The sequence below is a fragment of the Muntiacus reevesi genome, chromosome 4, assembly GCF_963930625.1.
Source record: "Muntiacus reevesi chromosome 4, mMunRee1.1, whole genome shotgun sequence".
NCBI lineage: Eukaryota > Metazoa > Chordata > Mammalia > Artiodactyla > Cervidae > Muntiacus > Muntiacus reevesi.
Genome location: NC_089252.1, coordinates 157,544,323 through 157,568,291, shown reverse-complemented (window position 1 = coordinate 157,568,291; position 23,969 = coordinate 157,544,323). Strand labels below are relative to the sequence as shown.

The window sequence follows — 23,969 nt, the reverse complement described above, 5'->3', positions numbered from 1 at the left end:
AGTGCTTTAGCAGCAAGTTACTTTTGATACACTGTACAATTTATTTAACAGACCAAAGTTGGAGCTGTTGTTTAAATGGTGGTGGTGATGATAATGATGATGGTGATGATGACGGGTGTGACAATATGGAGTTCCTTGTAGTTTTGTTAGTATAAAGTATAGTATACTATTTCTTTCTTTCTATAACAATTCAGCCTGAAAAAGCCTTAGTATTGTTCTGTTGTTGAAAAAAGTTCACTTCTTCTCCCTAGGGAATAAATAAGCTTGTGCTTTACATTAATGAAACCTAATATGGATCCTCTTTATAGCTAGATGGTAATTTTTTTCTCAGAGTAGAAATTAGGTTTATAGGCTAAGAATATAGGCTAATTTGGAGCATAACAGTTTAAGACACATAAAACATTTAAAAAAGAATCAGTGAAACATTTGGGAGAATATTTTTAGATAATAAATCCCTTTGAGGAATTGGAAAGAACAGTCACCATCAGCACGTTGCCTTGTCATTCTGCTGCTACGGAGAAAGTAACTATAATACAGAGTATAGTATGGTGTATTAGAAAGGGTTTATTAGATTTCAAGTCTGAATGAACTGGGTTTGAATTTCAACAACCCAGTTGCTGACATTAGCCAAGTTTAAAAACTCTCAGAGGGCAGGCGCTTGGCAAGTAACAGTAAAGCAAGGACTGACAGAAAAACTACATGAAATATTATCTGTCTGTCTCTTCTTTTTACAGATGAGGAAATTAATCATTATAACACTTAACTTTCCACATAAGCTATAAATGCAAGCTCTGGAATTCAAATTCACATGTAACCTCCAAGACCATATTCATAAACTTCAAAGAAAAGACAGGCTACTAACTAAAGAACTATACTGTACATAAGGACAAAAAAAAGAGAGGAAAGTATTTACTGAAAAGTTTAGCTAGGTAAACAAACTAAATTATAAAGCCAAGTAGATTAGGTACAACTAAAAGTGTAAAAAAAGGAGAGAAAATTTAAAAAGAAATGAAAAGAAAGGAAGGAAAGAAAGAAGGAGGGGAGAGGAGGAGGGAGGAAGGGAGGGAGAGAGGGAGGAAAGAAGGAAAAAAGAAGGGAAGAGGAAAAGGGGGGAGAAGGGGAGCCAGGCTGTACCAAGAGTACTTATGAAACTCTGAAGGATGGGGCATTCCAAGACAATATAAAAGATAAGTGCATTTAGCACTAAATGATAACTAAGACCATTTGATAATAATGGTGCCACAGAGAAAGTCAACAAGTAAAAAGAATCATTTGATGTTTAGTTGATTTCAAGATCCAATTACTTCCTTGCCTCATTCTGTGTATCAGGAAGAATCTCACTCCTTTATTGTTTTGAATCAGCAGTATTCTGACCAGAAAGGAAAATATGATGGCTCATAAATCTTTTCATAGTTGTGATGATCCTTTACCTTATTATCACGCCATTTGGATTTTTCCATCCAAAAATCTACATTTATTTATTCAGCATCTTCTGATTGTCAAGGATTGTGCTAAGTGAAAAAGAGAAAATGGGAGCAAAGCAACTACCCTCGAACTCATGGAGTTCCACTTCAACTTTCTACAATTAAAAACAACAATGAAACAGTGCAGCGGTTTCTCATCTTGACAAAGGCAGATGTATACCAACTAGCCGGTGAAATCTAGGACCCATAAATAAAGTTGAGATGCCCACACACCTCTAGTATTTTCATTCTTGCCATGTCAGTACCAACACTATGCTTCTGCCTTGATTTACTGATAGGCACTGTAGTTCACTCTTGGGATTCTGGGACCTGCCCTGAACTCAGGTTCACTTCCTCAGGAACTATCATCCAGCCTAACCCTTCTTGTGCCTAGCTCACCATGGCTAAACTTTGAACTTTTCTGTCTTACCTTTTCCCTCTTCCTTAAAAGCAGGTTGACAACCTGAGTGAAAACTACCTGAATAACAAATATAGCGCTGTCTGGTTGGGACGATTCCCTGGAGAAGGGAAAGGCTACCCACTCCAGTATTCTTTTTTTTTTTTCTTTTCTGCTTTTATTTATTTATTTCATTATTTTTTTTAATTAGTTGGAGGCTAATTACTTTACAATATTGTAGTGGTTTTTGCCATACATTGACATCAATCAGCCATGGATTTACATGTGTTCCCCGTCCTGAACCCCCCTCCCACCTCCCTCCCCATCCCATCCCTCATTCCACGGACAGTCCATGGGGTCGCAAAGAGTGGGACATGAATGTATGACTTTCACTTTCAAAATTCCTGCTTCCTGGGCCCATTAAAATACTGACAGGATTATTTGCCCTTGACAAGTTAGATCTGCTAGAATAAGATCATGCTTTGAGAGAGAAAATGCAACTTAAAACATAAATACTTTCACCTACTTGAAATACGGTCTTAGAAAAGCTGTTTAACCTCCCAACACCTCCTTTGTAATAAGATCTTTGTAACAAAAAATCTTTGTAACAAAATCTTTCTTGGATTGTGGCTGCAAGGACAAGAAAAGCACCTGTCCTTCACAGCAGGCACTTAAGAATTGTTATGGCTATTATCACCTTATTGAAGTTAGCTTTTTAGAACCCAAGTTTAGCATATTTCTTTGAAAACTGAAGCATGTGCAGTTTATCAAATTTCTGGATCTACCAGAATTTCAGGTTTTTTCTAGAACCTGATCCTCCCATGTCAGATTTCCTTTTCTTCACACTGGCTTCTAAGGCCCTGATCTACTCAACCCAAAACGGAGCTATAAATGATCTAATTTTGTTAGAAGATGTCATCTGGGTCTTTAAACAAAATTGCCCTCCAGGAAGTAATTATAAGCTTTTATTATGACTTTATTTTCCTTCTTAAAATTTTGGATTTCTCTGGGATCAATGAAATGTCAAAAGTAAGAATAAAAAGAAACTGGAGACAAGTGATATGATTCCTGAACTGTTTATGCTAATATTTTTGTCCTTATTACATTTACCTTTCATAAATTAACAAACTTTTGTACACTCTCCAGACTTTGAAGCTTGATTTCAGTGTTATTTTTAACAAAAATAAAGTGTTCCAAAATACAGCTTTGCAAGCAGATAAACTCATAATCCTGTAGTTCAAGAACTCTTTATCAAAGAAGATATGTAAGATGGCCAACCTTTGCTCAAATTTAGTTTTAGAAAGTATCTCATAAGCGACATAATCAAAACAAACAAAATAAGTCATATTAAACCTAACCAAAAATAGAAGCTCTATCCGATAGAATCCCATTTTTATTTTATTTGTGGTCATGCTGTGTCTGGCAGAGTTTTAGTTTCTCAAAAGGGATTGAATTCAGGCCCAAGCAGTGAAAGCACTGCTTACCACTAGACCACCAAGGAATTCCCTAGTATCTCATTTGAAATGAGGTAGTTGTGAAGAGATGAATGATGACTAGCAGAAAACCTATGAACTTTTATGTTACAGACTGGAGTTGCAACTCATTTGCCCAAAATTACCACATCTCTGAATTTCAATTTTCTCATATGATAGACAGGTAACAGCTGCTCTGAAGAAGTTATCTGGTTATTAGAAATAAAATTCTGAAGTACTGGAACATAACAAATGTTCTGCATGTGGACGACAAATCGCTTGAGCAATCCATGTTATCCTTTCCTTATTCATATTAATCCTTTCCTCTGTTGAGTCAGAAGAGACAGTTCTCCCATTACATTAACATATAGGTATTTCTTTTTCAATTAATTCTTCCTATAGAGGTGGTAAGTGGTGTATCACAACTGGTATAATGAACCCCGAGGGGTGTAGGCAGTAAGAGGTACACAGTCTGCAGATAACTTAAAAACAATAATGTAATCTACTAATATACAGACTACATCTTAATATCACCATACTCTTAACATGCATGTGCATGAAAAGTTGCTTCAGTCGTGTTGAACTCTTTACAACCCAATGGACTACAACCCATCAGACTCCTCTGTCCATGGGATTTTCCAGGCAAGAATACTGGAGTGGGTTGCCATGCCCTCCTCCAGATCTTCCTGACCCAAGGATCAAACCCATGACTTCTGGTCTCCTGCATTGACAGGCAGGTTCTTTACCAATAGCACCACCTGGGAAGCCCATACTCTTAACAGTTCTAAGCAATGTCAGCAATAACATCCCACCCTTTCACAGCCTGCCCTTGGTAAGCCACCTTTACTGATTTCCTTTCTGCTGGCTCCCAAGGTTTCAGTTGCTCACCAGAAAGAAACTATTTTGGACATACTGTGGCCAGTAGTGCACACTCTGATAATAAAACATAACTAAGAAAATTCTTAGTACAAAATAGATTTTCAATATTTTGGCTAAATTAACATTGGTTCTGATGATGAAACATACATGCAATTTTCTTTGACTTTGAAATCTATAGTTTTGAAAAGAAACACTTGTAAAAAATAGCATAAGTTGGCAATCAAATCGCAATCTTAAAGGCTATAACTGGACATTTCTCAAGCCTGCATTTGTATATATAAAAATTAGAATCGAGCATTAGCCAAAATACTGCTTATGAATCTTAATAGGCAGAATGGCTTTATTTTTTATTATATTTATCCCCATTCAGAACTGCAGGGTTTAGCTCTTATTTGATGAATGTAAAACACCTAGGTGCCATAAGAAGCACTGTAAAGAACTATAAAAACTCTAGATATGCATATTCATTTTTCAAAAAAACAAAGTGCTGCATCTTCTGGCAAGATGCGGTTCCTGAGATAACATATCCAATACAATGCTACCAATTTTGTAAAACTAAGACAAACATTTTATAGCATCATGCACTTGCTTCAAGTAGTTTTCAAAAAATCCTTATGGGGCTTGTTAATAATGGCACTTACTAATATTCAATTCACATTTAAACTGGCATATTAATAAACCAGCTTTGAGCCTCTACAATGAACTTACATTAGGTAGAAAGGTAGCTTTAACTCTTCTTCTAAGACTTTTTAATTAGAGTGGAATATAAATCTTTTATGTATAATTTTGGACCAATTTTAGATTCACTGTCAAGAGTTTGGGCGACTGACTGCAATGGAAGGAATAACCTGGCACTATCCTTCAAAGAGAATTGAACTTTAAAAAAGACTTTTACTGACTCTATAAAGTTTTCTCTCCCTGTCTCTGATAATTAGGACATTTGCCACCAACAATATTATGATGATCAAATGAGTAAAGACATATTACAACTTTAAACAAATTCATATTATTCAGAAAAATGATAGCTATTTGCCATTTAATCCACAAAATCAGTCTATGAGATAGGTTATTTTTATTTTTGTTCCTATTTCATAGAAACATTAACAGGTTTTGCTAACAAGGAAAGATCTAGGATTTGAACCAGGCAGTTAGTACCAGAACCTAAACTCTTGGTCACTATAATGCATTGTCATCAGTTAAATTCAGAATTCAACAAATTATAACCTCAGTTCAGCTGAAGGATATGACAGAACTGGATTTTAGGATAAACTATTATGGATTAGAAATTGTACTTTTTAAAGAGCATTTGAAAAATGCGAGTATTTTAGAATTTGGCTCAGTTCAGTCACTCAGTCATGTCTGTCTCTTTGAGACCCCAGAGAATACAGCATGTTGGCCTTCTCTGTCCATCACTATCTCCTGGAGTTTGCTCAAACTAATATCCATCCAGTCAGTGATGCCCTTCGAACGTCTCATCCTCTGTCCTCCTCTTCTCCTCTTGCCTTCAATCTTTCCCACCATCAGGGTCTTTTCCAATGAGTCAGTTCTTCCCATCAGGTGGCCAAAGTATTGGAACTTCAGCTTCAGCATCAGTCCTTCCAATGAATATTCAGGACTAATTTCCTTTAGGATTGACTGGTTTGATCTTCTTGCAGTCCAAGGGACTCTCAAGAGTCTTATCCAACACTACAGTTCCAAGCATCAATTATTCAGTGCTCAACTTTCTTTAGGGCTTCCCTGGTAGCTCAGCTGGTAAAGAATCTGCCTGCAATGCAGGAGATCCCAATTTGATTCCTGGGTCAGGAAGATCCCCTGGAGAAGGGGACAGCTACTCACTCTAGTATTCTGGCCTGGAGAATTCCATGGATTGTATAGTCCATGGGGTTGCAAAGAGTAGGACACAACTGAGCGACTTTTATTTTCAGCTTTCTTTAGGGCTCAACTCTTACATCAATACATGACTCCTGAAAAAACCACAGCTTTAACTAGATGGACCTTTGTTGGCAAAGTGATGTCTCTGCTTTTTAATATGCTGTCTACATTGGTCATAGCTTTTCTTCCAAGGAACAAGTGTCTTTTAATTTCATGGCTGCAGTCACCATCTGCAGTGATTGTGGAGCCCAAGAAAATAGTCTGTCACTATTGTTGCTTTTCATTGTTTCCCCATCTATTTGCCATGAAGTGATGGGACTGGATGCCATAATCTTTATTTTTTGAATGTTGGGTTTTAAGCCAGCTTTTTCACTCTCCTCTTTCACTTTCATCAAGAGGCTATTTACTTCCTCTTTCTGCCATATGGGTGGTGCACATATGTGCATATCTAAGGTTGTTGATATTTCTCCCGGCAATCTTGATTACAGCTTGTGCTTCATCCAGCCTGGCATTTCGCATGATGTACTCTACATATAAGTTAAATAAGCAGGGTGACAATATAGAGCCTTGATGTACTCCTTTCCCAACCTGGAACCAGTCCATTGTTCCTTGTCTGGTTCTGACTGTTGTTCTTGACCTGCATACAGAATTTTCAGGAGGCAGGTAAGCTGGTCTGGCACTGCTGTCAGCAACCATTCATTTAATTGACAATGTTTTTCCAAACATTTATCTCTTATTTTGTCTTTCCTGGAACTTGTCCACTTAGTATCACTTCTATTACCTTCTCTGATGCCCCCTTTCAGTTAGTATGTAAGGAAAATAAGCAGTTCATGCTCCTAATCTTGATCTTGCCTTCCTCCAAATCAGTAAAACCAGATATAGAGTTGAGATCATTTCTGGCAGAGGCAATACAAAAGCATTTTTTTTTCTTCTGGAAAGTTTAGTCTATCCGTTTTGTTTTTTGGTGCTTGTGATATAAGCTATAGAAAGGGGAAGGTCGCAGATGATAAAATCTGAACTAGACAGACATGCAGGTTTGTAATCCAGTAAAATAAATTGTCACACTCTTTGCTTAAAGTTCATGATTGTTTCTAATGTTTCATCATGCTAAGAGATTTGGGGAAAAGAGTGGAAGTCAGGCTTAAAGTGGTTTTCTAATTAATCTGTATTAATCAGGGTCTACTGTATGTTCTGCTCTATAAAAATATTTTTAGATTGTCAGTCTCTTTATGGAAAAAAGACTTCCCTGGTGGCTCAGATGGTAAAGAAACTGACTGCAATGCAGAAGACCTTGGTTGAATCCCTGGGTTGGTAAGATCCCCTGGAGAAAGGAATGGCAACTTGCTCCAGTATTTTTGCCCGGAGAAACCCATGGATAGAGGAGCCTGGCTGAGCACAGTCACAGAGAGTTGGACACAACTAAGTGACATTTGAGGAGAAAAGTGATACAAATGAAAAACTAAAATGATGTTCAGAGAAACTAGCAACCCCTGTATATAAGCGATTGTGAGGTTCATTTGGGACCAGGTAGATGACATTTTGGGTTTTAGTCACAGAAAATAAATGACAGTTTGTAGGCCTGCAAGATTCGAATACACTGAATTTGGTTGCTTAGGAGTACTCAGTGCATGAGAACTTGAGATCTGTTTTCCCCATTCATCTGCCCGTCAAAGAAATGTGAAAACCTTTATAGGTAATTTTTCCCTTGGTCATGTTAGTGGTAGAGTGGAGTTTCATGAAGACCTGAGAGACACAGATGACAGAAAGGCAGATAAAACAAAGTTGAAATTTATGATGCTGTCTTCAGCTACTTATATTGTGAGCTATTGTCTGTAGAGGTCAATAAACCCACTTCACAAATAAAAATTGTTATTACAAAAATGGTGATGTTACCTTAAAGGAGTATTTAGATTTCAGAACTGTCTCTGATTTTAAATGAATCTGACATTGTCCTTACCAATGATAATTGGGATATTCAGTGTCATACATTAAGTATTACTAAGTAAACATCTTTGGTTGCCAATTATACCAGACTTTTGGAATTAAAATTATTTTTAATAAGAAATAAAATAATCACAGGGAAAAACATAGAGTATGATTAAAAATAATAGCTACAAGGTCAATAACCCAGAAGAGGCAACTATTTTTCTTTCTTTCTTTTTTTTTACTCTACAGTAAGGTCTCCTTTGTGGATATTATTCTATAAACTCTTTACTACCACAAGTCATGAATTCTATCTAATTGTATCTTATGCTCCAGGGAAAGCATGGTGCTGCTTAGAAAAAAAAAACAAAAAAGGAAACAAACAAACAAAAAGCTAAAGGAAAAAAGGGCTAAAAGCTAAGTTTTTATTTCACATAATGTTTCCATAAAAATTGGACTTTGATTAATTGAGAATGCATTTGTCTCATCTGCTCACTATATACTTCAAACCATATACCTGTCTACTGCAGATAAACAAAGGGTGTTAGGAACTGAGATAATGAGTGAAAAGTAACATGCTAACAACATGATTTCACAATCAATCTATATCTATATCAATATCTATATCTATACATATATAGATATCTATATCTATAAGTACATATCTATATCAATAATTACTAAAGTAATGGAAACCTAGAGTATCCGATATTAAGAATTAGACCTGTAAAGGAGTTCCTTTGAAGGGGAAGATATCAAAGGATTATGAAAACAATTTTGTTTAATATCTAAATGTGTTCCTTCTTAATTATGCATAATTTCTACCTGGATTCATGCAAATACAGTATTTTCACAATTTTCTATTCATTTTTTGTGAGATGAAAAACAGAGATTACATTTTAAAGTGCAATTCAAGAGTTTCCTTCTGAGAGTAATCACAATCTGTTAGTCCTAAGTGTTCCACACCAGTCACCTGTTTTGCCCTTTGTCTATTATGCTCCTACACGTTGTCCAGGGTAAGGAAAATAGTTTATACTAAATTCATGTAGAGAACAAAATGAAAACAGGAAAACCTAAACTAATGTTATTTTGAATAAGCCACGGCTAGTCAGAGTACCAATTTAATTGTAGTTACTCATATTTCATATGATGATTTTTCACCTTTTTTGAAGACCTCTGGTTTTATTTGTCAAGATTTAGCAGAAGCAAAACATAACAATAGTTTCTCCTGAACTAGAGTAGGGTGAGTAATTTTCTGAATTGATGCCAAGCAAATTAGCATAATGATGCTTACCTAAGTTAGCAACAAAAAAATCCACAAATACCAGTAGCAAATGCTGATAACTTGATATTTTAAGTTAAAAGTAAGTAGTTACTATAATCTTTTATAAAAACAAAACTGAATTCAACACTTGATTCCAATCACTTCTGAAATGTCATACTTATTCAGAAATATGGTGGAACATCTCTTCAAAAGAACTAACCTTGATAACTTCACAAATCTGCGAGTAGCTTTGATCTCTAAAATAATCCTTTGGATCGCTTCATCGATTGCAACCCAAAATGAAGTTAATTTTATTGCTCTTCTTCAATGTAATCACAGGGCAAAAGGCAAGGCCAGATTAAGAAGAGTCTCTTTAGATGTGTGTGGAAGAGAAGTGGTGTCAACGACTAAGATGTGAGATTTGGGGAAGTTTAGCTGAGTGTTAGCTGCAGGGAAGTATGTAGCTCCTAGCTAAATTTGGTCTTAAGTCCTTAGCTGAAAACCCTCAATCTCTTTTGGTGGGACTAGGGGAGATGGAGCACAGGAAAAGCAAAAACAAAAGGTTTTGAAACCTGTGTTTCCAAAGATACAGCTGGTTAAACATGGACTTTTACAAAGAACATCACAGCGGGTAAAAAAGAGGTTCCACAGATTAAAAACTGACAGTGACTTATAATATTTATCTATTAAATTAGCAAAGTTTAAAAGAAGTAAAGCTATTCAGTAAGGGTAAGTTACAAGCTGGAATCAAGATTGTTGGGAGAAATAACAACAACCTCGGATATGCAAATGATTCGATTCTAATGGCAAAAAGTGAAAAGGAACCAACGAGCCTCTTGATGAGAGTAAAGGAGGAGAGTGAAAAAAGCCGCCTTAAGATTCAATATTAAAAATACTAAGCTCACGGCCTCTGATCTGATCCCTTCATGGTAAACAGAAGGAGAAAAGGTAGAAGCAGGGACAGATTTCCTCCTCTTGGGCTTTAAAATCACTGCATATGGTGACTGGCAGTCATGAAATTAAGACGATTGCTTCTTGGCAGGAAGGCTATGACAAACCTAGACATTGTATTTAAAAGCAAGAGACATCACCTTGTCAATAAACATCTGCATAGTCAAAGCTATGGCTTTTCCAATAGTCACACACTAATGTGAGTATTGGTCTATAAAGAAGGCTGAGTGCTGAAGAACTGATGCTCTCAAACTGTGATGCCAGAAGACTCTTGAGAGTCTCTTGGACTGCGAGGAGACCAAACCAGTCAATTCTAAAGGAAATGAACTCTGAACGTTCATTGGAAGGACTATTGTTGAAGTTGGATCTCCAATACTTTGGCCAGCTGATGCGAAGAGATGAAAAATACCTGATGTTGGGAAAGATTGAAGGCAAAAGTAGCAGGCGGTGGCAGAAGATGAGATGGTTGGATGACATAATCAATTCAATGAATGTGAATTTGTGCAAACTCCAGGTAATAATGGAAGACAAAAGATCTTGCCATGCTAAAGTCCAGAGGATTGCAAGGAGTTAAACATAGTGTAGCTATTGAAAAACAACAATCTAGCAGAAAAGGTCACATTTCTTCCAGCACAGACAGTGCTGGAAGTTGGACACGTGTAAGCCAAAAATAAGTAAAATAAAATAAAATAAAATCTTGGAGGTGGCAAGCAGTATAAAAATGAGGGTGGTCAAGAAGTTTATTGTTTAGGTATTATTGAAGCCCATTTGTTCTAATTAGCCCTAGGAATCTTCAAAAGGAGAATATGAATACCCAATAAAATCGATTTATTCATAACAGATTCTGAAAATATCTTTAAGGATAGATTCACATGAAAATATTACTAAATTTGTACTGCTGAAAATACATATTGGGTATTTCTTTCTCACTCACACACACACCACACACTTAAAGACTCACAAAGCAAAGCCAAGAAAACAAACTTGAAAGGAATTTTAATTTTAAAACTTCAAATTATCATTTCAACATGCAAATTATAGCCAGATCTATCACGTGCTTTTTTTTTTTTTTTTAAAGTTTACAAAGAGCATGCTAAGAGAGTTCATCTTTTCTATCTTTTTACCTACAGCTACCAAGGAGTTTATTTACGTAGGAATGTATTTTTTATGACAAATCCAACTTTCTATTTTTCCATCTTCAAAAGACAAAAATATTCAGATACTGGGATACTAAGGAGAGTTGGCAAACATTTTTCCTTCTTAGTATGTTTTCCTTTGACTTTATTGAAACAATCACCCCGTTGTCTCAGTCTACGTCCAAGTGGCAGGTTTCAAGATGCCCATATATAGCAAAGATTGCCCATTTGGGCTAGTATAGCTTTGGTTTTGTTTTCTTAACAAACAGCAATAGGGGTTAAGCTCTCTGTTTTGGGAGAAACTGTGTTTGTTCTTTTGGCCCCACTTCTTTGGCTTGACAACACTCTAGTAATAAATCAATATTGGCAAGAACAAACAAAAAAGAACAACAAAACCCTCTTAATCATCATTTGGAAGAGGTTTACATGAATGATGTCTCTGACCGCTGTTGTCATGGTTTCTAAACACATTCAAACTTGCCTCTCAGCATTGCTTAAGCAATGAAACAATTTCAGAAAATGACTTACCCTCCCTTAATATAGTCAAGGAATGAAACTTCTGTTTCTACCAAGAAAGACAGCAAGGTGACCTGAAGAAAGAAAACAAAAGAAAACAAAAACAAGAGAATCATATATACCAGTACTAATTGCAACCCCAACTGGACTTTTTTCTAAGTGTTAGAGAGAAAATTATATTTCCTAGCATTTTGTAAATCAATAAAGGTATTCTATTTAAACTTTGCTAGGACTGATTGTTCTTACATTTAAAATTATCAGAAGAAAAGGGGCTAAAAATTAAGTAACTCTTTTCTATGACCAATTTACTTACTTTGAAGAACAACATGCAAATTATCTACAAGGACACAGGGTTACTTCACTTTTTCAGGTCTGCTTGACTTTCTCGTGTGATTTCATTAAATGAAGAATTCATAATAAAACTTCTTCTTCCCTCAGACACAATTCAACCCCTTTATAACTTGCAGGAAGCTGGGTTGCTATGTCCTATGACATGTTCTCTATTACAATCATTCCCATAGAAAGTTAATTTTTTATTATATGCCTTCATATTAAAACCCTAATGAAAGAGTTCAGTTTTTAGTTGCTTCATTTTTTAAACTCATCTATTTGAATCCTTAATGAATAACATAAAATTTGACTTACTGTTCCTGAATTAGTATATTTCTTCTTTTTTCCTTTCTTTTTGGGATTTATCACCTTAAAGAGCAAATAAAACAATTACAATGTTAGAATTTATACTGAAATATTTAAAAAATGTGTAGTCCAACCTGGTATCTTCACATCTTATGGATTTATTTACTTACTAATGTCTTTAGTACAACTCCTTGATAGTCTATCAGCCAAAACATCTCTTCAAAATTACTAGTGATTATCTTCCTTAAAAAAATCTTTTTTTTCAGTAATATTCTTCTCAATTACCTTATGCATTGATTACCATACCCATATACATCTTCCTGCTGTGAGGTCTCAAATATTAGTGATTGATTTGTAGAAAAACTATAGATTTCTCAAATAAACAAAATATATTTAAGACATAACAGTTTTAATTTGATTATATACACTAATGACAAATCATTCAAATATTTGACTCTTTAAGGTCTCTGTGCATGTGTGCTAAGTTGCTTCAATTGTGTCTGACTCTTTTTGACCCCATGGAGCATAGCACTCCAGACTCCTTTGTCCATGGAATTCTCCAGGCAAGAATACTGGAGTGGGTTGCCATGCCTTCCTCCAGGGGATCTTCCCTACCCAGGGATCAAACTCACGTCTCTTATGCCTGCTGCATTGGCAGACAGGTTCTTTACCACTAGCGTCACCTGGAGGTCGTGGTGGTGTTGGTAGTATAGTCGTTAAATCGTGTCTAACTCTTGCGACCCCATGGACAGAGGCTCCTGCCAGGCTCCTCTGTCCATGCGATTCTCCAGGCAAGAATACTGGAGTGGGTTACCATTTCCTCCTCCAGGGGATGTTCCTGACCCAGGGATCAAAACCAGGTCTCCTGCATTGCAGGCAGATTCTTTACCAACTGAGCTAGGAGGGAAGCCCCTCATAGCATCACCTGGGATGGCATTTAAGGGCTCCACTTATTGCTTAATAATGATAGTAATTTCCATCAGACACATAATAATGTGTAAAAGTTTGGAGTCCTGGTGGGAGTCACAAACCTAGAAATAGGCTGACCTATTATATAGGTCATTATATAGGTCATTATATAGGCTGACCTATTATATAGGTCATTATATAGGTCATTATATATAGTCACAAACCTAGAAATAGACTGACCTATTATATAGGTCATTATATATATGGATTCATATATATAGGATTCATATATATAGACATATATAGGGATTCACAAACCTAGAAATAGGCTGACCGACTGAGGTCTCAACTGCACACTCTGAAAAGGAACCTTGGCCCAGGATCACCCTACTGAGCAAAGGTACTGGAGCCAGTCTCATCCACCCAGCAGCAAACCTAACCCACACTCATCTGAGCCCCTAGTAACAAGCATACCATCAGTAGATCCTATTGTATACTTGCAATTCCTTCAATGCCAGCTCTAAATCACCACAACTGCAGTTTTGAAGGTAGCCCCATAAGCCTAGAGAACCACCAGGAGAAGGTCTTTACCTGACAAAACAAGTCTATAAACCAGCAGGCAGCATTTATTTTTTACTTATTTATTTTCACTTTAGGAATTTTATTTAGTTCTTAGTTGGGTTTTAAATGATATGATCTATGGGCTTTTCATTGTCCCATTTAATTCTGCCTGGCTGAGAATCATACCCTTCAAGGTAGGCAAGATAAGAAGCCATCCACAGGGACCCACTCCTCTTTTGTCTTATCTTCTTATTGGTAGTTATAGACTCTTAACAAGAATATAAGAGAAAAGGAATCTGTGTGATTTATGTTTTTTTTTTCTACAGAGTCTTTAAAAGAATAAATGTAGAAAAAGATTTTCACCATTATTGGAGTCAAAAATAACAACCCAAACACCTGATTAAATGCCAGCTTGTAGAGTTGCTAATTGTTTGAATGTGTTTCTAATGCTCCTGCTGCTTGAGTTGTTTCTGATTTTTTCTAACATTTTGTTTTGCTTTATATTTAAAATTTTTTCTTTTTAGTTTTTATATTTTTTATTGAAGTATAGTTGATTTACAATGTAGTTCCATTCTCTGTTGGACAGCAAAGTGACTCAGTTTTATACATATATAAATACAATCTTTTAAAATATTCTTCTCCATTATGGTTTATCCCAGGACATTGGATATAGTTCCCTGTGCCAAACAGTAGGACGTTGTTGTGTATCTACTCGAAATGTATAGTTTGCATTTACCAACCCTAAATCCTTGTCACCCTTCCTCTTGGCAACCACAAGTCTGATCTCTACATTTGTGAGTCTGTTTCTATTTTGTAGATAGGTTCATTTGTGCCATATTTTAGATTCCACATAAAAGTGGTATCACACGGTATTTATCTTTCTCTTTCTGACTTACTTCACTTGGTATAATAATGTCTAGTTGCATCCATGACGCTGCAAATGGCATTATTTGTTTATGACTGAGTAGCATTCCATTGTATATTTGTAGCACCTATTCTTTATCCATTCATCTGTCAATAGACATTTAGGTGGCTTCCATATTTTGACTACTGTGAACAGTGCTGTTATGAACATAGGTGTCTGTATACCTTTTGAAGTACAGTTTTGTCTGGGTAAATGCCCAGGAATAGGATTGCTGGATCATATGGTAATTTTATATTTAATTTTTTGAGGAAGCTCCATACTGTTTTCCAAAGTGACTGCACCAACTTACATTGCCACCAATGCTGCAGGAGGATTCCCTTTTCTCCATACCCTCTCTAGCATGTGTCATTTGTAGACTTTTTAATGATGACCATTCTGACTGGTGTGAAATGCTATTTCATTACAGTTTTGACTTGCATTTGCCTACTAATTAGTGATGTTGAGCATCTTCTCATGTGCTTACTGGCCAGATGTCTTTAAAGAAATGTCTGTTAAGGGCTTCTGCCCATTTTCTGATGGATTCTTTGTTTTTAGTTGTTGTTGAGTTGTATGACCTGTTGGTATATTTTGGAGATTAAGCCCTTGTCAATTGCATCATTTGCAAATATTTTCTCCCCTTCTGCAGGTTGCCTTTTCATTGTTTTTTTTTTGTTTTTTTTTTTTATGATTTCCTTTACTATACAAAAGTTTGTTAAATTTGATTAGGTGCAACTTATTTTAGATTTTATTTCTATTGCTTTGGGAGACTGACCTAAGAAAACATTTGTTTGATTTATGTCAGAGAATGTTTTGCCTATACTCTCTTCTAGGAGTTTTATGGGGCCCTGTCTTATGTTAAAGTCTTTAGGTCATTTTGTTTCATTTTGTGCATGGTGTGAGGGTGTGTGCTAACTTCATTGATTTACATGCACCTGTCCTACTTTCCCTGCACCACTTGATGAAGAGACTGTCCTTTTCTCATTTTATATTCTCATCTCCTTTACCAAAGATTTATTGATCATAGGTGTGTAGATTTATTTCTGGACTCCCTATTCTGTTCCATTGATCTGTATGTCTACTTTTGAACCAATATCACAATTTTGATGAGTGTAGCTTTGTAGTACTGTCCAAAGTCTGGGAGGGTTACACTTCCTGCTTTCTTTTTGTTCCTCAGAACTGCTTTATGCTCTGAAGCCTGCCAGGCTCCCGTGTCCATGGGATTCTCCAGGCAAGAATACTGGAGGGTGTTGCCATTCCTTTCTCTAAGGGATCTTCCTAACCCAGGGATCAAACTCAGGTCCCCCTCAGAATCTGCAGGCAGATTCTTTACCATCTGAGTCATCATCTCTGTTACAGCATGTTTTCAAATTTCCTTCCTTTTGGGTTTCTCAGGTGGCACAGTGGCAAAGATTCTGCCTGCTCATGCAGGAGACACAAGAGACATGGGTTTAATCCCTGGGTCAGGAAGATACCCTGGAATAAGAAATGGCAACCAACTCTAGTTTACTGGCAGAAAATCCCATGGATAGAGGAGCTTGGTGGACTACAGTCCACGGGGGTTGTAAAGAGTTGGACAGTACTAAGCGATTGATTGCACATAATACACATAGATATTTTTGATTCCATATTTATTTTTGGGTTATCTAGTCTAGTTTTATGAAAATGTAATGGGCAGTTTGATAGGGAACACATTAAATCTGCAGACTGCTTTGGGTAGTTTTAGCATTTTAACAATATTAATTCTTCTAATTCAAGAGCATGGGATATCTTTCCATTTCTTTGAATCTTCTTTAATTTCCTCAATTAATGTTTTATAGTTTTCAGCATATAAGTCTTTCACCTCATTGGTCAGGTTTATTTGTAGGTATTTTATTTTTATGCAATTTTGAAAGTTATCTATATCTATATCTATATAACATTACCTTTCTGTTATTACATTGTTAGTGCAAAGAAATGCAAGTGATTTCTAGAAGTTAATCTCATTTTTTTTAAAGTAGCAATTTCAAGTAGCATTTTATCAGTAAAAAATTTTCCTATGGTCTAATTAGTGTTAACATACAAAGCAACTGATTCTCCCTGAGGCTGTTGAGATGGACATACACATTTTAAGCCAGAAGTTGCAGATAAATCTTATTTCTGCATTTGGTAAACCCCTGTCTCACAGAGACATAGCAGCGAAGAGTATCTATTTTTTTTTTTTCCAAGGGTTCCACTCCCCTCTAAGTTAAATGAAGATGGCAGGAGAATCCTATGTTAGTTATCTCCAACACCTTAAAAACTGCTATCCAATGTGTAATTTAAAATTACAGTTATAAATGGAATTTGAAGCTAGGTAACATATGCAAAACTATCAAAGTCCTCCTTGGAACACTAGTTTGAAAAATGGCTGAATGAGACCATCAGTCAGGTCATGTCCAGCTCAAAAGCCTCTGCTTCTAAGGTTGTTTTTTTCTGTCTGCAATTCAATTGGCGGGGGTCGGGGGAGGAAGGAATAGCACCTTGAAGGTTTGGACTCTTGCTATCCTTATATCAAAAGCCCTAGAAGCATGTGGAGGCTTTTAGAAGGCTGCAGGCAAATAAGAAAAAGCCACTTAAGTGGAGCAGAAACAGTTGGACTGTTGAACTTGTACAAGACAGGGATGGGTCCAAAAGCACGGCAGAGTGACATTGGCAGCTTATTCCATCTGCTTCCAAGATAAGGTTTTTTTTTTTTCTTTTAAATTAATTAATTAATCTTAATTGGAGGATAGTTGTTTTACAATATTGTGATGGTTTTGTGCCATACATCAACATGAATTGGCCACAGGCATACATGTGTCCCCCCCATCCTGAACACCCCTCCCATCCCCTCCCTACCCCTCCCACCCCTCCCTATCCCTCTGGGTTTTCCCAAAGCACCAGCTTTGGTTACCCTGGTTCATGTATCTAACTTGCACTAGTCATCTGTTTTACATATGGTAATGAACATGTCTCAGTGCTATTCTCTTAAATTACCCCACCCTTGCCTTCTCCCATAGAGTCCAAAAATCTGTTCTGTACACCTGTGTCTCCTTTGCTGCCGCATGGTAGGATCGTCTGTACCATCTTTCTAAATTCCATATGTGTGTGTGTGTGTGTGTGTGTGTGTGAATATACAGTTATAGGTTTTTCTGTTTCTGACTTCACTCTGTATAATAGGTTCCAGGTTCAACCACCTCATTAGAACTGACTCAAATGCATTTCATTTTAGTGATAGTCACTCAGTTGTGTCAGACTCTTTGCGCTCCCATAGACTATACAGTCCATGGAATTCTCCAGGCCAGAATACTGGAGTGGGTAGCCTTTCCCTTCTCCAGTGGATCTTCTTGACCCAGGAATCAAACAGGATCTCCTGCATTGCAGGCAGATTCTTTACCAACTGAGCTATAAGGGAAGTCCATTCCTTGAGTAATACTCCATTATGTATATGTACCTCAACTTCCTTATCCATTCACCTGCTGATGGGCATCTAGGTTGCTTCCATTTCCTAGCTAATAGTGCTTCAGTCAACAATGGAGTACATGCACCTCTTTCAGTTCTGGTTTCCTTGGGGTGTATGTCCAGCAGTGGGAGAGGTGGGTAGTATGATAGTTCTATTACCAGTTTTTTAAGGGATCGCCACACTGTCCTCTACAGTGGCTGTACCAGTTTGCATTCCCACCAATAGTGCGAGAGGGTTCCCTTTTCTCCATACTCTCTCCAGCATTTATTGTTTGTAGACTTTTTGATGATGGCCACTCTGACCAGTGTGAGATGGTACCTCATTGTGGTTTTGATTTGCATTTCTCTAATAATGAGTGACGCTGAGCATCTTATTTAGTGTTTATTAACCATCTGTATGTCCTTTTTGGAGAAATGTCTGTTTAGGTCTTTTGCCCACTTTTTGACTGTTCATTTTTCTGGTATTGAGCTGCATGAGTTGCTTGTATATTTTGGAGATTAATTCTTTGTCAGTTGCTTCATTTGCTATTATTTTCTTCCATTCTGATGGTTGTCTTTCTACCTTGCTTACAGTTTCCTTTGTTGTGCAAAACCATGGGAACAAAATAAAGTTCAGAGATAAATCCATGTACCTATGGACACCTTATCTTTGACAAAGGAGGCAAAAATTTGCAATGGAGAAAAGACAGTCTCTTCAACAAGTGGTGCTGAGAAAAACTGATCAACTATGTGTAAAAGACTGAAACTAGAACACTTTATAACACCATACATAAAAATAAACTCAAAAATGGATTAAAGACCTAAATGTAAGACCAGAAACTATAAAACTTGTAGAAGAAAACATAGGCAGAACACTCTCCAAACAAATCACAGCAAGATCCTCTATGACCCACCTCCAAGAGTAATGCAAATAAAAACAAAAATAAACAGAAGTGATCTAATTAAACTTAAAAGCTTTTGCACAATGATGGAAACTATAAGCAAGGTGAAAAGACAGCTCTCAGACTGGGAGAAAATAATAGCACCAAAACAACTGGATGTTAATCTTATATTGGGCTACTTTGCTGAATTCATGTTTTAGATCTAGCAGTTATTGTATGGAGTCCTTGTGTGCCATATTCTCAGTCACTCAGTTGTGTCTGACTCTTTGCAACCCACTGGACTATAGCACTCCAGGCTCCTCTGTCCATGGAATTTTCCAGGCAAGTATAGTGGAATAGGTTGCAGTTTCCTACTCCAGAAGATCTTCCTGACACAGGGATCAAACCTATGTCTTCTCTGTTGGCAGGTAGATTATTGACCACAGGGCCAGATGGGAAGTCTTTTATATACACTCTCATGTCATCTACACACAGTGACAATTTTACCTCTTCCTTCCCACTTGGTCATGGTATTATAGGAACTTTTTCTATGTGTTGTTGGATTCGATTTGCTAATATTTTGTTGATTTTTTTTGAATCTATGTTCATAAAAGACATTGACCTGTAATTTGCTTTATTGGTGGTATTTTATCTGGTACAGGGTGATTGTGGCTTCACAGAATGTCTTGAGAGTGTTCACTCCTCTCTTTTGGAAGAGTTTGAAGAGAAACAGTTTTTCTTTGTATGTGTGATCATATTTGCCTGTGAAACCATCTGGTCCTGGACTTTTGTTTATAGGGTGCTTTTTAAAGGTAGTTTTTTTTTGTTTTTGTTTTTTTAAATTACAGATTCTATTTCACTTCAAGTGATGGGTCTGTTCAATTATCTATATCTGCTTGATTCAATTTTGGTGGGCTATATCTTTCTAGAAAGTTGTTCATTTCTTCTAGGTTGTCAAATTTGTTGGCATATGTTGTTCATAGTATTCTTTTTTATGGTTTTTTTGTTTGTTTGTTTTCTGCAGTATCAGATTTCCGATACTCTCTTTTTTAATTTCTTATTTTATTTGGATTCTTTTACTTTTCTTTTTGGTGAGCCTGGCCAGAGGCATTCAATTTTCTTTATACTTTCAAAGTACTATACTTTGGTTTTATTGAATTTTTGTTTTATTTTTTAGTCTCTTTTATTTATTCCCTCCCAGACTGAGTTACAGAGCAGCTTCCCATCACTTGTTTTACACATGGTGGTGTGTACATGTCAATGGTACTATCTCAATTCATCTCACCCTCTCCTTCGCCCCCTGTGTCCACAAGATTGTCTTCTTCATCTTTGTCTCTAGAAATGCCCTGCAAATAGGTACATCAACACCATTTTTCTAGATTCCATATAGTTGCATTAGCATATGATATCCATTTTCTCTTTCTGACTTACTTCACTGTATATCAGATTCGAAGTTCATCAACCTCATTTCAACTGACTCAAATTCATTTATTTTTATGGCTAAGTAATATTCCATTGTATATATGTGTCACAACTTCCTTATCAATTCATCTGTCAATGGATATCTAGATTGCTTCCATATCCTGGTGATTGTAACAGTGAAAAATGAACATTGGAGCATGTAGGTCTTTTTGAATTATGGTTTTCTCAGGATATATGCCCAGAAGTGGGATTGTTGGGTCATATAGTAGTTTTATTTCTAGTTTTTGAAGGAATCTCCATGCTATTTTCCATAGTGGTTGTATCAGTGTATATTCTCACAAACAGTGAAAGAGGACTCCATTTTCTCCACACTTTCTTCAGCATTTATAGTTTGTAGATTTTTAAATGATGGACATTCTGACCAGTGTGAAGTGATAACTCATTGTAGTTTTGACTTGCATTTATCTAATAGTGAGCAATACTGAGCATCTTTTCATATGTTTGGTGGCCATCTGTATGTCTTCTTTGCAGAAATATCTGTTTAGGTCTTCTGCCCATTTTCTGATTGGGTTTTTTTTTTTTTTTTTTTTCTTTTCTGAAATTGAGCTGCATAAGCTGCAACAAAAAGAATAAAATAACTAGGGATAAACCTACTTAAAGAGAGAAAAGATCTGTTGCAGAAAATTGTAAGATGCTGATGAAAGAAATCAAAGACGACACAGACAGATGAAGAGATATAGCCTGTTTCAGGATCACAAGAATCAATACTGTGAAAATAACTATCCTACCCAAAGCAATCTACAGATTCAATGCAAGTCTCGTCAAATTACCAACAGCATCCTTCACAGAGTGAGAACAAAAATTATATAGTTTGTGCAGAAATACAAAAGACCCTGAACAGACAAAAATTCTTGAGAAAGAAAAATGAAGCTGGGTCAATCAAACTTTCTGATTTCATACTATACTACAAAGCTATAGTCAAGAGTGTATGGTACTGGCACAAAAACAGAAATATAGACAAAAGGAAGAACATGGAAAGCCCAAGGATAAACCTGTGCATCTATTGGCATCTTTGACAAAGGAGGCAAGAATATACAATAGAGAAAAGATAGCCTCTTCAATAAGTGGTGCTGGGTATACTGGACAGCTACATGTATAAGAATAAGATTAGAATGCTCCCTAACAGCATACATAAAAAGAAACTCAAAATGGAATAAATATCTAAATGTAAGGCCAGAAATTATGAAACTTTTAGAGGAAAATATAGATAGAACACTCTATGACATAAATCACAGCAAGATCTTTCTTGACCTACTTCCTAGAGTAATGGAAATGAAAACAAAAGTAAACAAATGGATCATAATTAAACTTAAAAGCTTTTGCACAGCAAAGGAAATTATGCAGAAGGTGGAAAGACAACCTTCAGAATGGGAGAAAATAACTGCAAAGGAAGCAACTGATAAATGATTAATCTCCAAAATATACAAGCATTCCATCCCCTCACTTTCAATCTATGTCTGTCTTTTCCCCTTAAGCGGGTCTTTTATAGACAGCATATTGTAATCTCATTGTGCCTGACTCTTTTGTGACCTCATGCACTGTAGCTTACCAGGTTCCTCTGCCCATGGGATTGCCCAGGCAAGAATTCTCAAGTGGGTTGCCATTTTCTTCTCCAGAGGATCTTCCTGACCCAGGAAGATCTTCCTGGGACTGTCCCTCCTGCCTTGCAGGGAGATTCTTTACTGCTGAGCCACCAGGGAAGTCCACAATGGGATATTACTCAAATATAAAAAGGAATGAAAGAGTGTCTTTTGCAGAGACATGGATGCAGCTAGAGGTTGTCACACAGAGTGTGTAGTAACTCAAAAGAGAAAAACAAAATATCGCATGGTATGGCTTATATGTGGAATCTCAAAAAAATGGTAGAGATGAACTTATTTGCAAAGCAAAAATAGAGTTACAGATGTAGAGATCAAAGATATTGGTTACCAAGGGAGGAAAAGGGGATGGATGAATTGGGAAACTGGGGCTGAAATATCTACACTACTATGGATAAAATAGACTAATGAGAATTTCCTGTTTAGCACAGGGATCTCTACTCATTGTTCTGTTGTGATTTAAATTAGAAGGAAATCTAAAAGAGTGGAGAAATGTATTTGTATGATTGATTTACTTTGTTTTATAGCAAGAAACTAACAACATTTGAAAGGAACTATGGTTGGATGGCATCACCGACTCGATGGACATGAGTTTGAGTAAGCTCTGGGAGTTGGTGATGAACAAGGAAGACTGCTACAATCCATGGGGTCACAAAGAGTCAGACATGACTGAGAGCCTGAACTGATACGCCAATAAATATTAATAAAAATAAAACATTTTATCGAGACTGTGAATAAGAAGGGAGTCTACTCAGTGGTAAAGAATCTGTCTGCAATGCAGGAGATATGGTTTCTATCCTTGGGTTGAGATCTCCTGGAGAAAGACATGGCAACCAACTCAAAAATTTTGTCTGGGAAACCACATGGACAGAGGCGTGTGGCAGGCTATAGTCCATGGGGTGGCAAAGAGTTCATCATGACTTAGTAACTAAACAACAACAATAATATTACTTTGCCCAATTATTGATAAGCAAATATTTATTGACATATTAAACCTTGTTTTCTGATTGATTCTTTGTTTTTTCCTTGTTTCTTTCTTTTTGTGGTTTGATGATTTATTCTATGTTGTGTTCTCTTGATTTTTTGTGAATCTATTGTATGTTTTTGATTTGTGGTTTTCCTATTTTTCAAATATGTTAACACTTTCCTATATCTGACAGCAATATAGGCTCAAACACACTGTAAAAAAAAAAAGAAGCTGCATTTTCTTACTCTTTCCTTATATTTTATGATTTTGATGTTGTTTTTTACACCTTCATCTTTATCCTTTTGCTGTTCCTTGTGTTTATCATTGATTTAAAAAATACGTTTTTTTTTTTTTTCTTTCCCTATCTCTGATCTGTGTACTGGCTAATTTAAGTGATTTACTTTCAAATTACGATTTTCTTCTTTCTATATATTCTTGCTTCTTTTCTACTTAGAGGAGATGTTTCAATATTTACTGTAGGATAGATTAGTGTTGCCATATTTTTTTTAGCTTTTACTTGTCTGAGGAATTCTTTGTTTCTCCTCATTTTCTAAATGACAAACTTTTGGATAGAGTATTCTAGGTTGCAGATTTTCCCTTTCAAGACTTTTAAATATATTCTGCCACTCCCTTCTGGTCTGCAGTGTTTCTGTAGAGAAATCAGCTGATAGCCTTCTGGGAATTTCCTTGTAATGAACTCCTTGTTCTTCTCTTGTTGCC

The 23,969-nt window shown here is 36.3% G+C and overlaps 1 protein-coding gene across 2 annotated transcripts in view; it reads right to left on the bottom strand.

Moving 5' to 3' along the window:
- Positions 1-23,969, bottom strand: part of CPNE8 (copine 8) — a 255,959-nt gene that overhangs the window by 52,136 nt on the left and 179,854 nt on the right. For both annotated transcript variants that reach the window (XM_065934624.1, XM_065934622.1), the window contains exons 12-13: positions 12,519-12,572; positions 11,886-11,947 (exon numbers count right to left, since the gene is read on the bottom strand). In XM_065934624.1, coding sequence (XP_065790696.1) covers positions 11,886-11,947; positions 12,519-12,572 — 116 coding nt within the window. The remainder of the gene's footprint in view (positions 1-11,885; positions 11,948-12,518; positions 12,573-23,969) is intronic.